At 43.8% G+C, this 14,151-nt stretch overlaps 1 protein-coding gene across 4 annotated transcripts in view; it reads right to left on the minus strand.

Annotated features, from left to right (window-relative positions):
* Positions 1-8,973, minus strand: part of LOC310743558 (TGF-beta-activated kinase 1 and MAP3K7-binding protein 1) — a 54,632-nt gene extending 45,659 nt beyond the window's left edge. The window contains exon 1 of one of the 4 annotated variants that reach the window (XM_083573890.1): positions 8,416-8,973. In XM_083573890.1, coding sequence (XP_083430016.1) covers positions 8,416-8,514 — 99 coding nt within the window. In that variant the 5' untranslated portion in view covers positions 8,515-8,973. Of the gene's footprint in view, positions 1-8,051; positions 8,208-8,415 lie in introns of those variants that run through there. The other 3 variants (XM_083573889.1, XM_083573893.1, XM_083573892.1) reach the window with 3 other exon arrangements.
* Between the last annotated feature and the right edge of the window lie 5,178 nt (positions 8,974-14,151).

Consider the following 14,151-nt stretch of genomic DNA (forward strand, 5'->3'; position numbering starts at 1 on the left):
TAACAAACTTAGAGGTTGAAGGAAGGAACATTCAGAACCCGGGAGAGATTAGAAAGTGCTTCCAGAGGTATTTTAAAAAGTTATATACTCAAGGGCCACAAGATGAAATAGAGATTACACAATTTTTGGAGAGAAATGGATTAGCAAAGCTGTCAGAAGAAAATAGAACAATTTTAAATGGCAAAATAACACGACAAGAGATTGAACAGGCCATCCTGAGTCTGAAACAGGGCAAATCACCAGGGCCAGATGGACTGACCTCTAACTACTATAAGACATTGAAGGATTATTTGATACAACCTTTGTTGGAGGTCAGTAATGAAATAATGGAGGGGAAGAAGGCGCCTGAATCGTGGAAAGAAGCATTTATCACATTGATTCCAAAGTCAGAAACTGAAAAGACACAACTCAAGAATTACCGTCCCATCTCCCTTTTAAATGTGGATTACAAAATATTTGCAGATGTTTTGGCACGAAGATTTAAGAAAGTTTTAAGTGAGATAATCCATAAAGACCAGGCAGGCTTTCTCCCGGGCAGACATATGTTTACTAACACAAGGAACATCATAGACATATTGGAACTTTTACAAACAAACATAAACACTAAAGCAGTTTTAATTTTTATAGACGCGGAGAAAGCCTTTGACAACATATCTTGGAAATTTATGAAGGGGAATTTAAAAGAAATGGGAGTGGGACGGGGGTTTGAGAACGGGATTGAGGCAATATATTCAGAACAAAAGGCTAAACTGATAGTTAACAATGTGGTTACAGAAGAGTTTAAAATTGAAAAAGGTACACGACAAGGCTGCCCGATTTCCCCATTACTGTTTATTTCGGTTCTGGAAGTGCTCCTGAATATGATTAGGGGGGACCGGTTGGTGGAAGGGATTCAGGTCGGAGCGAAACAATATAAACTTAAAGCTTTTGCAGATGACCTAGTTCTGACATTACAGGAGCCGGAGTCTAGTTTGAAAAGAGTACTACAACTGATTCAAAACTTTGGTCGAGTGGCAGGATTTAAGTTAAATAAGCAAAAAACTAAAGTTTTGGGGAAAAACGTGACAGATATTGAGTTGGAACAGCTGCAGAAAGAGACAGAACTAAATGTGGTTAAAAAAGTTAAATACCTAGGGGTAAACATAACAGCAAAAAATCTGAGTTTATTTAAAGATAATTATGAAAGATGTTGGTCAGAGATTAAGAGAGACTTGGATAGTTGGTCAAGACTAAAACTTTCTTTGTTAGGCCGAATAGCTGCCATCAAGATGAATGTATTGCCAAAAATGTTATTTTTGTTCCAGACACTGCAGATTGTAGACAAGACAGAGTGCTTCCGGAAGTGGCAGAAAGATATTTCTAAATTTGTCTGGCAGGGCAAAAAGCCCAGAATCAAATTTAAAATATTAACAGATGCGAAAGAAAGAGGGGGCTTTGCCCTGCCAGATTTAAAGTTGTATTATGAAGCTGCAGCTTTCTGCTGGTTAAAAGATTGGTTACTTCTTGAAGATACGGATGTCTTGGATTTGGAAGGTTTTAATAATGCGTTTGGATGGCATGCATATTTATGGTATGATAAAGCTAAGATAAATAAGGCCTTCAAGAACCATATTGTCAGAAAATCAGTTTTTAATGTCTGGACAAAATATAAAGACTTACTGGAGAATAAAACTCCGAGGTGGCTGTCACCCCTGGAGGCTAAGGCTCGGAAAAGAGCCAATATGGAGGCCAACTGGCCAAAATATTGGGAGATAATAGAAAAGGATGGTGACAACTGGAAATTGCAGAGTTTAGAAAAGATGAGAGACAAAGTGCGAGACTGGTTACACTATGCTCAGATTAAAGAAGTGTTTAAAAATGACAAAAAGCTAGGATTCCAAGTGGAAAAGTCAAAGTTAGAAACTGAACTGTTAGAACCTAAGACTAAGGTACTTTCAAGAATGTATAACTTGCTGCTGAAATGGAACACACATGACGAAATGGTAAAATCAACAATGATAAAATGGGCGCAGGATATTGGGTATAATATTATGTTTGAAGATTGGGAAAGGTTGTGGACCTCTGGGCTGAACTTCACTGCATGTAATGCGTTGAAGGAAAATGTGATGAAAATGATGTATAGATGGTACATGACCCCTGTTAAACTGGCTAAAATATACCATTCGTCTGATAGCAAATGTTGGAAATGTAAGGAAAATGAAGGAACATTTTTTCACCTCTGGTGGACCTGCCCTAGAGTGAAGGCCTTTTGGGAGAAGATATATAATGAATTAAAAAAGGTGTTTAAATACACCTTTACTAAGAAATCAGAGGCCTTTCTCCTGGGTATTGTCGGCCAGAGTGTGTTAAAAAAGGACAGAACATTCTTTTTGTACGCAACAACAGCAGCAAGAATATTAATTGCCAAGAATTGGAAAACTCAGGAGCTACCCACTGTGGAAGAATGGCAGATGCAACTGATGGACTATATGCAATTAGCCGAGATGACCGGCAGAATTCGAGACCAGGGAGAAGAAAGGATGGAAGAAGACTGGAGGAAATTTAAGATTTATTTACAAAAATATTGTAATTTGGCTGAGTGCTGAATTGGATGCCAGTGCAGACAATTGTCTACCATTAAATTAGATTTAAGGCTGAATTATATGTCAAACCAAATTAAGATTATTAATTAAGATGAGTTAAATGATAATTTGTTTGAAATTAATTTAATGATGATGTAAGTGTATGCGGGAGGTGTGGGGGAGTCCCATGTAACAATTGAGAGATGTTAAATGGACAATGATAAGTGGTGCTTATCTAATATATGCTTTATTTGAAAACTTCAATAAATATATTATAAAAAAAAAAAAAAAAAAATATCATGGATGCTTTAGCTAAGTTTCCTACCTTAGAGTCCCTGCCAGCTCTATGAGCTATGTTTTTCTGTTTCAACAATATTTCATTATGTTCCATTTTTTATGTACTGTACCGGTAATTGTATTTTGTATAAATTATAAAAAATTATAAATAAAACAAGTTATATTTACAAATAAAACATTTAAATAGCTACCTTATTTACCTGATAGGCATAGTCAATATTGGGGGGGGGGCAGAACCATTGATTTGTATTGATTTTTACTTATTGGGGGAGCAGCTGCCCCCTATATTCCCCCTGGCTACACTTGGGGGGGAGGCACAGGAAGGAAACAAGGTCAGAAGGGGTACATGGTCAGGAAAAGGTTGAGAAAAACTGGATTAAACTAGTGAATTAAAGGTATCTTTCACGCCCAAATATAATCTCACCTAGCATTCAGGATGCGCAGGTGTAACAGAAGACAGCTTTCCTTTCTTCTAAAAACCACTTAGGATATTGAGCCCTACTTTCTGTGGCATCTTATCACTCCAACAGTGTTAGTACCATCAGCATGGTAATATGTCAGGGCCTGATCATTTAAAGATGCAGCCTGAAACATATTTATACTGGGAAGTTAAGTCCCATTGAATTCAATAGGAATTCCAAACACAGTTCGAATTGGACTGCCGCCACCAATGACACCTCACAGAAGAGTGGGGTTATTTTTGTATTCCTGATCATGGGCTTCTAAAAGCTGCACTGCATCTGACAGGTGTAGCATTAGGGTTGCCAAATGACCACGAAAATCAATTTGGTCTGCTCCTGTGCAGCTTGAGGTGCGGAATAAATCCCAGCATTTGCATGTTTTCACACGATGGAGAGAAACGCTAACACTTTTTAAATATCTGCACACCAAGCTACTGCTAAAGGCACAGCTGCAGTGGCTGGTTGAGAAACTGGCAACTCTGCAGAGCAGCTGTGAAGTCACTATTAGCTCAAAATGCCTTTAATTCAGTGTGCAGTCTTTTCTTGCAGACCTTTGCTCAATTACTTAGTCCTAAGTCTCACTGAGCCCAGTGGCGCTTAATTCCAAGTAAGCATACATAGGGCTGGTCTGTTACTGTGATTTTCTGTCCCGCAATCTTTGCCCCCCAGATTCTTGTGGAGATTTGAGCTCTACAATGGCATTCTAGAAAAGTGCCAGGAATTTCAGAAACTCTTTCCTGTCTTCTTTTAGTCACTACCGTTCCCAACTGGAGATTCCTTAACTGTGGATAGAATGGGCCTACAAATCTCCCAACTTCTGCATCCATATGAGTTTCCATATAAACAAACAAGGCTTGAAACATCAGAAATCTGCAAATCGGATGCGCCTGCACATCTAACCATTGAAGTATCTCATTATTTTCCTTTGAGGGCTAGGGTTAGGGCCACACTGGGAATCTGTATGGGTTGGCTTGTTTTGCTTGTCATGAAGCTCATCTCGATGGTAGAATGCTGCAGGTACTACCACAACTGATCAATATATTGTACCTACACGGCAATGTATTGTTCCAGAAGCCCCAATAGTGAACACTCCCTTGCAGTTCATGAAGTACATCTGGAGATTCTGGGACTTGAAAAAAACTGAACTTAGTTCTTACCTTCCTATTTCTGAGCCATCAACACAGCCCTCCAGATGTTTTGGACTACAACTCCCATCAGCCCCAGCCAGCAAGACGGTGTTTACCTGGCAGGCAGGCACCAAGTTGGAGATGGCTCCATTAGCAGGCATTGCCACTGCATTTTCAGCCTTGCCATTACTGCCATGAGGATTAGAATATGGCTTTTAAAAAATAAGCACCTTAAAGTTCTAAAATGTTGCCGCAGTAATTCGGGGGGAGGGGGGCAAAAATAATTAAGTTAAGAGTCTGAAAGTTTTGGAGACAGCATGGAGGGTACAAATTCTATTCTGGCCACCACTGCAATATACTTGAGACAAAAAAGGGAAAAATAGGTTAATTGTGTGCCTCATCTGTTAAGCACTTCAGATTTGATGGAGAAAGGGGGGGGGGTTCTTTTACCATGCAAAGTTAATGTGCCAAGCACATCTCTAATGATATGACGGGGTTCAAACATGTACAGCTATACATTGCCTAGAAGCAAGTCCCACTGAACTTGGTGGAACTTACTCCCAAGTAAGCATGCTTAAGCTTGCATTGCAAGTGAAGTTGTAACCTACAGTACAGGAGTGAAAAACGAGTGAGAGGCACAAAGACTGAACTTTTACCATATGGGAGAGAAGAACATTCAAATGCGGGAGGAATGAGGCTCTAAGTTTCTCCATCTCTTGACTTGCTCAGCTAAGCCAGTACTCCAATTCCTGAGATTTTCATGCACATTGAAGTAAGCCCCTTTAATTCAATGGGACCTACTCCTAGGCAAACATGCACAGGAATGGTCTTTAAGAGTTTCCACTATTCTGCAACTCACGTGTTTTTACAAAGCAAAGTAACACACTATCACAAGAAATAGAAGGGTATCAAAGTCACTTCCAAGGTCAAGGTGCAGTAGGCAGTTGGTGGCTTTGGGGAAACAGGAGGACATCCAAGAAAAATTTGGATGCTGGGTTTCTTTCTGCAGCTGGGAAGTCATCTGATTTCGTGAAGAGAGCCAATAAGGTGATATTCTGAAGCAGAAAGAAGCAGACTGCAGAAACCCTCTCTCTTCTCCTGTACTTGGAAAGCCCTGCAGTAACAGAATGAAGTCACAGCTTTAAAGGGGAGAACATTCTGTCCCAGATTATCAAGGACAGAAGTGTCCCATCTAACGTCATGTCAATCATAATTGGGCCAGCGCTGTCACCTGTGCTCTTTGCTGCTTTGCCTCATTCAAGTGTTTGCGCAACAGCAAAAAAGGTTCTTCCACCACATCATGTTGAATTTCACCGGCGGATGTGAAAGCCAGGAGATTATTGCTAGAATGTCTTCCGCCCTCTGGTTCGAACACTAGCATACAGCACTGCAAAATGAGCCCAGGCAGACACACCAGCCAACCATATTAATCCCTTCTTCAGGGCACTGCTAGCAATTCTGCAGAGCTCCTTCCTCCTCCTCTCATCTCCAAGCATTTCCTCCAAGTCACATGCAGTCAGGCAGCACAGGAAGGGAAGGAGCACCAGCAGTCGACAGAAAAACAGGTGGCAAGCACACTGGTTGTGCTTGGGGAGGCTGCTAACTCTCTTTTTGCCCAAAAGCAACAACTATTTGGAATATGGGGAGGGGGAGAACCTTGAGAAAAGTGGGATATAAATGTCAAAGATAAATGCTGTGCTTGCAAAAGGTAGACAAATAGTGGGTGAGATGAACAAAACACTTCAAGGCAACTTCCTGGGCTAACTTTATTGCAGGGGTCAGCAACCTAAGGCCCATGGGCCGGAAGTGGCCTGCGGAGGTTGTTTAACTGGCCCATGAACTGCCCCCAAACTGAGTTGCCCACTAGCACGCTGCACTAAACCGGCACAGTGCAGTGTGGGGACTCACTTCCACGGCGCCTAAAATCGCGTCTGCGCAAGCGCAAATGCTGAAAATCACAGGTGCAGAATCCAGCCCCCAGAGGGGTCTCCGCGGGACCAATCCGGCCCAGGCAAGATAAACCTTGCTGACCCCTGCCTTAATGGCTGCAATAGGAGAGGCTAAACTCTTCCTAGGAGACTCTTGAGAGTCCCATAGACTGCAAGAAGATCAAACGCATCCATTCTTAAGGAAATTAGCCCTGGGTGCTCACTGGAAGGACAGATCGTGAAGCTGAGGCTCCAATACTTTGGCCACCTGATGAGAAGAGAAGACTCCCTGGAAAAGACCCTGATGTTGGGAAAGATGGAGGGCACAAGGAGAAGGGGACGACAGAGGACAAGATGGTTGGACAGTGTTCTTGAAGCGACAAACATGAGTCTGACCAAGCTGCAGGAGGCAGTGGAAGACAGGAGTGCCTGGTGTGCTCTGGTCCATGGGGTCACGAAGAGTCGGACACGACTAAACGACTAAACAGCAACAAACTCTTCCTACACCATCATCCCTCACAACAAGAGATGCCCTGTCCCTATCCAACATTTACTCTCCCTCTCTCTCTCTCTCTTGGCCTACTGGGGGAGGGTGAGAAGAAGGCATGTCACCTCCAAGATCTGCTTTACCTGGCTGTGTCCTCCTTCCCTCTCTCCCTACAGACTCCCACAAGAGACAAATCTCTCTCCCCCGCCCTCCAGCTTATTGTTTGCAGCCTGCTCCCTTAATCCCAGTGACCTTCTTGCAAATGCTCCAGGCACACACGGGCGGCCATGGCGAAAGTGTCACAAGATAAGTGACCTCCCCCCACCCCAGGGAGCCGCACAGTCGAGAGAGCAGCCTTCCTTCCCTCCTCTTGCTGACGGATCCCATCAACTCGCTTCCTTCATCACACATGAACGGCGTTACATAAAATTTGCTACACGGTAAAATTGAAGGTGGAGGAGGATTTGGAAGAGGAGGACACCACGCATTTGCACCCTTCTCTCCTTCCGCGCCCCCCATCCTCTGTAAATGAAATAAGCAGGAACCAACTGAAATAAATTAAGGGAAGGGTTAGGAAAAGGGCAGCTGAAATTCAGAATCACTTTTGCAGTTCTCTCGTCCAACTGCCTCACCATTAACAGCTCATCGCGCAGGTTATGGGAAACTCTCCCATTTTCTGCATGTTTTCATGAACATTTAATAACAGCAGCGTCAGGCTTACGAGGCTGGAGGACCGGCTTAACCATTTTCATCTTTCAAAGGAAGCCGGCAGTAGTTTTGGAGGAGGAAAGGGGAAGAAACAAGAGAGGGAAGGAGGCTCCAATACAGAAGGCGGCTGGGAGGGCATGTTTCCTAGTTTTCCAAACGCTTCACCCGGAGAGATCTGGGCAATGGAGAGGGGCGGGGGAAGGGCGCTCACAATGCCATTTTGCACCTTGCTTGCCGGGCTAGCTGTGTGCTCCACAGTCTGCACAACACAAACACACACAGAGCACCAGTTTGCAAACACTGCCGCCCCGCCGCCGACTAGAAGCGGCGCTGCACAAGAGACGGAAAACGGAGATGGAAGAAGCAAGCCGAGCTGGGGGCTCCATGACGGCGAAGACACGGCCTCGCTCCCATCTTAGAGGTCACTTTGGACAGGCGGCGTTGCAGGATTCCCCCCCCCCAGTTGCCCGCTTGGCCGGCACCCCCACCCCGCGATCTCCTTCGCCCCACGGGGGCAGGGGAAGCCGAGAAGTGGGTCCCCCAAATCCAACCACCCGGCGCTGGGCTTTCCTAATCTTCCTTTTCACGATCTCGCGTGCGCGCGCGCGCGCTGGGAAGGACATTCCTCCTCCTCCTTAAAGCCCCGCTGAGTGTCATCTAAAGCTTGCCCTGGGTGCTCAGTCAGCAGGATAGGGATCAACCCCACAGCCAAGCCAAGCCCGCCCAGGGCTCTCTGCAGATCTCTCTTTCAGACGTGCCGATTGCTTTGCACGTGTTTTTGTTATTTCCCACGCCAATGGCCTTCCCTCCCCCGCGCGGCCAGGGAGGCGTCCTCCGAGTCCTTACCCAAGAAACCATCCGGAGGATCGTGTGAGGTTGCCGGATGAAGGTCTGAGGGTCAAAGGCGCCCCCGGCTTTGCCCGCTCCGTACGCGCCCTGTTCCATCCTGGGAGCGACCCCGGGGCAAGACCCGCCGCTCCGCTGGTCGCTCTGTCGGCAGCGAAAAGTTTATTGCACTGGCGGGCCGGGATGCTTAGGAGAAGGGGAAGCGAGCCAGCCCGCGCTGCCCGGCAAGGAGGGCGCGCCGTGCAGGGGCAGCTTTAGCGGAGGCAGTGCCGCAAGGGTGGTGTGCGAGGCAAGGGAAAGGCTAGCTGGGCATGGCAGCCCGCGCTCCGGCTCGCCTCTCGCTCACCGCCCCGCCTGCTTGCCTGCCTGGCTGGCTGGCGATGGAGGAGAGAGCAACACGCTCGCAGCCAGGGCACCAGTGGCAGGCTTGGGCTCAGCGGCAAGCCAGGCGCGCTCCCGTTTTCGCGGCAGTCATGGGGCTGGCGCGACCTTCGGAGGAAGAGAGAGAGCGCGCGCGCCTTCCTGCCCGCGCAGCCCTGGCAACATGGGGGGCGGGGCGAAGGGAGCGGGGAGGGGGTGGGCCTCTGCAGGCCTCTGGGGGCTTCTGCACATCAGGGACTCCGTGGAGGGAGGTATATATGCTTATACAGTACATGCTTCGCCAGATCTACAGCCAGCGTCATGCCAAAAGGTGCATTGACTGAGCTTTAAAGCTTTTGCAGACTTACATAGACGTAAACCCCCCTGAACCCAGTGGGAGACACCATTTGATTTTCTTTCATGCAGCTGCTTTTTGTAGTGCAGTGTGTGCTGATAATATTTGTTTATTAATACGTTTTTAACCCAGTGTTAAAAGATGGTATATTACTTCCTCTTCTCCGTTTTTTACTCACAACAACCCTGTGAGGTAGTTTAGGCTGGGAGATACTGACAGGCCCAAGGTCACCCAAAGGGCTTCATGACTAAATACTCTGGCGTTTTGAACACTACCCCACACTGGCTAAATTCATAAAACTAACCCCATATTGAAGAAAAACACCAGTTCATATGTTGAAATTGTGTGAATAATATTCCTAATGGCTTGAAAGCTAAACAAGGAACAGCTATCTAGGGTTACTTCATTTGGGACAGGAAGAACTTCCCTTATCTGCCTGGGGTCTCTCCACCTAACAACCAGATCCCTTGCATTTTTACTCCAAAAGTAAGTTCCCCATAATTCAGTGAGACTTGCTCTCAAGTAAATGAACAGGATATTATTAGTGCTATTATAGTGCTGTCTGTAAACTAGAGCTTCTTTGGAAAAGGAGGGTTACAGAGCAATCCTGTTTAGTAAGTTAAATATTCACTTTTCATCAAAGATTTAAAAAACCCACTTGTTAAACTATTCTATTTAAAAAAGGTACAGTACTTGGCATTGCATGCTTGTGTGCTGCTTTTCTCCTGTGCTGATGTCACAGACTCTGTCCTGTACATCTTTGTCTATGACAGCAGCATGATGTCTGTATGTAGCAGGGCAGATTAGCTTTGGCTCAGCAATGCTGCTTAAACTTCTGATGACTTTGTTTCATGTTTCAGCAGGTACTTGCTGAGACACTTGGAGAAAAACAGTTTGCCAATTCTGGTCATGCAGCATTAAAAATAAATACATCTGTCTTTTACATCTAGAGGACAAGAGCACTTTTACATCCTCCAGCTTAGCACCAGCTCTTTGAAAGACCGCTGAAATAAAAGACCCAACAAGTGCTGCAAGTCTTCAGTACATGAAAATTCAATGGCTCTAGAGCTGCCAATAAAAATACTTTTCTGAATGCCTTCACGTTATGAAATGGGTCCCCCACTGGTACACTCAGGAGACAATTGCTAGCTGATGTTAGAGACAGTATTAATAGGAAAGAAAGTGATATTTTGCTTGACTTATAAGCCACGCACGTAATGGAAACTCTGTAAAGCGAAAAGAATATTGCAGGAAAGATTCAGTCTTTCAATCCTATTACATTCAGAAAAGAATAATGAATTTCAGAAAAAACAAAAAAAAATTTTTTCCTTCCAGTAGCACCTTAAAGACCAACTAAGTTAGTTCTTGGTATGAGCTTTCGTGTGCATGCACACGAAAGCTCATACCAAAAACTAACTTAGTTGGTCTTTAAGGTGCTACTGGAAGGAAATTTTTTGTTTGTTTGTTTTGACTATGGCAGACCAACACGGCTACCTATCTGTAACTGAATTTCAGAAAGGCAGCTTTGGCAAGTTATACATACAATGTGCAACATGATTGGGGTTACATGGGCACAGCTGGGGGGGGAGCTGCCCCTACTAAATACAAAACAATACAAATCTGAGGTTCTGCCCCCCCAAACAAAAGCCTTCCTCCCAACAAAAATCATGGCTACACCCATGTGTGGTTAAAAATTGTATTAAGTAAAGACCTTAATTTGTTGTCTTGCAAACTGATGTGGCCCCTGCAGAGATTTGCCAGTTTTTACTGGCTCAGATCCTCTGCTTTTAATAGCATAATGACACACATAACCCCCCCCCCCCCGATTTATCACTAACGGGAGAAACTTTGCCTGTTAAATGTCTGCATGTCAGGCTGCTGTTGATACACAACAGCAGGGCCTATACTACAAGCCGGCGGTCCTATCCTTGCCATGTGATACGATTTAAGGTTGATCAGTACAGTAGTTTGAAACATTCTTCTGCTCAGCTACTAGAGGCTCTGACTAAAGTCCAGCTAATGATAACTTAATTCAGATATTTTTCAGAGCCAACCAATTTGCACAGTCTTTGAATTTAGTTAGCGACTATTATTCATATTGTGCAAGCATACTGAAGTGCGTGCTTCTTTGCTCAGCTCTTGGGCAATTTGCTTTAGACTTAGAGGACAACAGCATTCTTTTAGGGAGCAGTCTCACAGTAGAAACAGACCAGAAGACAGGGAAAGACTGAAGATCACTTTTTAAAATTAATTAGAATTTAGTTTCCCAAAAAAGATGAAAAACAATAACCTCCTTTTTCTAAAATGGGAGGAATTAGTTTTAAAACCAGGTGTTTACCAGCCAAAGCAAAAGAGTTGGCAGGTCTGGTTTTGTGGTTAGTAAAATACATGCTTTATTGTTCTGGTTAAAGGCTGAGCTATGCTACTTAGAATTCTCCCTTTCTAGATGGGAGAGAGACATAGATTAGTGGGACTGAGCAATGTACATGATTTATTGTGGAATAGCAGAGGAAAAACTCTGATACCTTAAGTTCTTGCATACTTCCTATAAGATAATAGCATTGGAATACACCAGCATAACATTATATATAGAAAATTGGATAGTTTAAAGCAGGCATCCCCAAACTTGGCCCTCCATATGTTTTGGGACTACAACTCCCATCATCCCTAGCTAACAGGACCAATGGTCAGGGATGATGGGAATTGTAGTCCCAAAAAAGATCTGGAGGGCCAAGTTTGGGGATGCCTGGTTTAAGAAAAACCTTAATCTTTGCCATCCATGACAAATGTTAACAAAATGGTTGAAAATATAAGATATAAATCTGTATGTGTGCTAAGAGTAGGATGATTGAATTAGAAGTTTCGCTAGAAAAGTGGTTTCAAAGTGGTCGATCTGCAGAGGCTTAAGAGAGCACACCTTGCATTCAACATTACCTTGCATTCGTGAAAAGAAGAGTTAATAATTCATCACTCATCCTCTTGTTCTCAATTTAATGCCTGTTCAGGTTGCAGTTCTCATCTCCTTAGCCAGCATTATACATAGCACCTTATCCCCCCAAAAAATCTGGTTTAAATTAGTCAACACAATTACCTCCAACAACAGACAGCGATATTGCTGATTTCTATCACATCTGTTTTTGTTCACTACCAAACAGGATGAGGAAGATAATGTTACACTGTTGTGTATATTTTATGTGTAAAGATGATAACCCTGTTGTCTTGACTCCTGCAGCCTTGTTTCTCTCCATGCTTTTTTTCATTTCCTCTTTTGCTCTCTCCACCTCCAGTTGATAATATTTACAGAAGCACATGACAGAAACGTGCCTAGGATGGAGTCAGATTTGGCATCACATTGTGCAAAGCCTCTTACAGAATGTTAGATCATACTCAGGAGAGAAAAATGAAATATTTATAATAATGAAGTCATACTGTCTGTGCCTGAAAAACTTGGATAGGGATCCGGGTTTTGCCATCCCCACCTGAACCCACTCCAACTCCCCCAGAGAACTGGACCAAATTATACCAGAACTTATTTTTCTCTCCCTCTCAAACATCTAGCTAAGCTACCCCAACTCTTCTCTCTTCAGGTAGCCATGACTATTTGTGGAGGAAGCACCCACTGCGGTCGTCTAACATTCAATAGAGGCAGTGTGGTGTAAATATGAAGAGTGTTGGGCCCAATTTAAAACCCCACTCATCTATGAGTGGGTGACCTTGAGCCAGTCACTCTAACCTCCATCATAGGGTTCTTGTGAAGATAAAGAGGGATGGGGGACACCATGTATGTCAGTCACCCTGAGCTCCTTGAAGGAAGGGCAGCATAGAAATATAGTAATATTCTCCCTAGCTGCATACAAATGAATAGGAAATGTTACTGCTTGGTCACAGCATTTGTGAAAACTTTGTTCAGCAGCCTCATTTAGCATGGGAAAGGGGCTTCTGGAGGGTCAATATTGTCAAACCATTGGGAGTCAGAAACCCTTGACGATCTACTAGTGATTAACCTTCTGCCCTCCTCTTAAGCCCAGCAAAGAGTGTTTTGGAGTGGTTTCAAACATTACAGACCCTGAGACATCTGGGTGATTCAGACTATTTCTTTATTTAACTCCACTTATGAGTCACTTCCCATAAAATATATTGAAGTGATTTCAGTCCTAGGCTGAATTCCTGGCATTTCTGGGTGTTTGTTTAAGAAAGCAAAAAATTGGGTAGCAGGGTGATGTGAAAAACCTTTGTCCCAGACCCTGGAGAATCACTTCCAGGCAGAGTAAACAACACCAGGCCAGATCATGGACAAAAAGTTTGATATGATGAAAGGTAGTCTTGCATATTTTTGTGTATTTTGACAGTGCAATCGTCTGACTCCCAAGCTTAAGACTGTCACCTGAGTTCTCCCTGCTTTCAATAACGTTTGTGCTGTTATAATAATTGTTGCTTCAGAGTATGCAACTTCTTGAAAGAGTACTACCTTCTTAGACCCATCTATCTAATTTCCCAGACTGCATTTCACATTTCCAAGACCAGAAAATGTGTGCAAATTGCCATAACGATTCACCATTAAGCATTTAGCCACACTTTTATTACCACCATTATCATAATTTGTCATCAGAGTCAGGATATGAACTACAACTCTCAAGAGGCTTGACTTTCAGAAGCACATTTTCTTCCTGGGATTCCTAGGCACTTACTAGTTCACATTTCCTTATTTGGTATAGAGCTGCATGAGCAACATAAATATGGAATTGAAGTTTATATGCCCCTGTATCCCAAAATTAGCTTTGGATTATTGCATATCATCACAGTGACCAGGATAAAATCCGAGTGCAGTTGCTACAGAAAGGACATTTCACCATTTAAAACAACTGTACATAAAAGAGGTTGTCTAATCTATCCATTTATATGATGGCCTTAACAACACTGTAGAACACGGAAAGATAGATTGCAATGAAGAGCACACAGGCTACCTTCACCTGCTTCAAAGTTGCACGTGTTTCTTGCATAGCAAAAGCATTCCTCATTCT

Source organism: Podarcis filfolensis (genome assembly GCF_964270895.1).
Source record: "Podarcis filfolensis genome assembly, chromosome: 10".
Lineage (NCBI taxonomy): Eukaryota > Metazoa > Chordata > Lepidosauria > Squamata > Lacertidae > Podarcis > Podarcis filfolensis.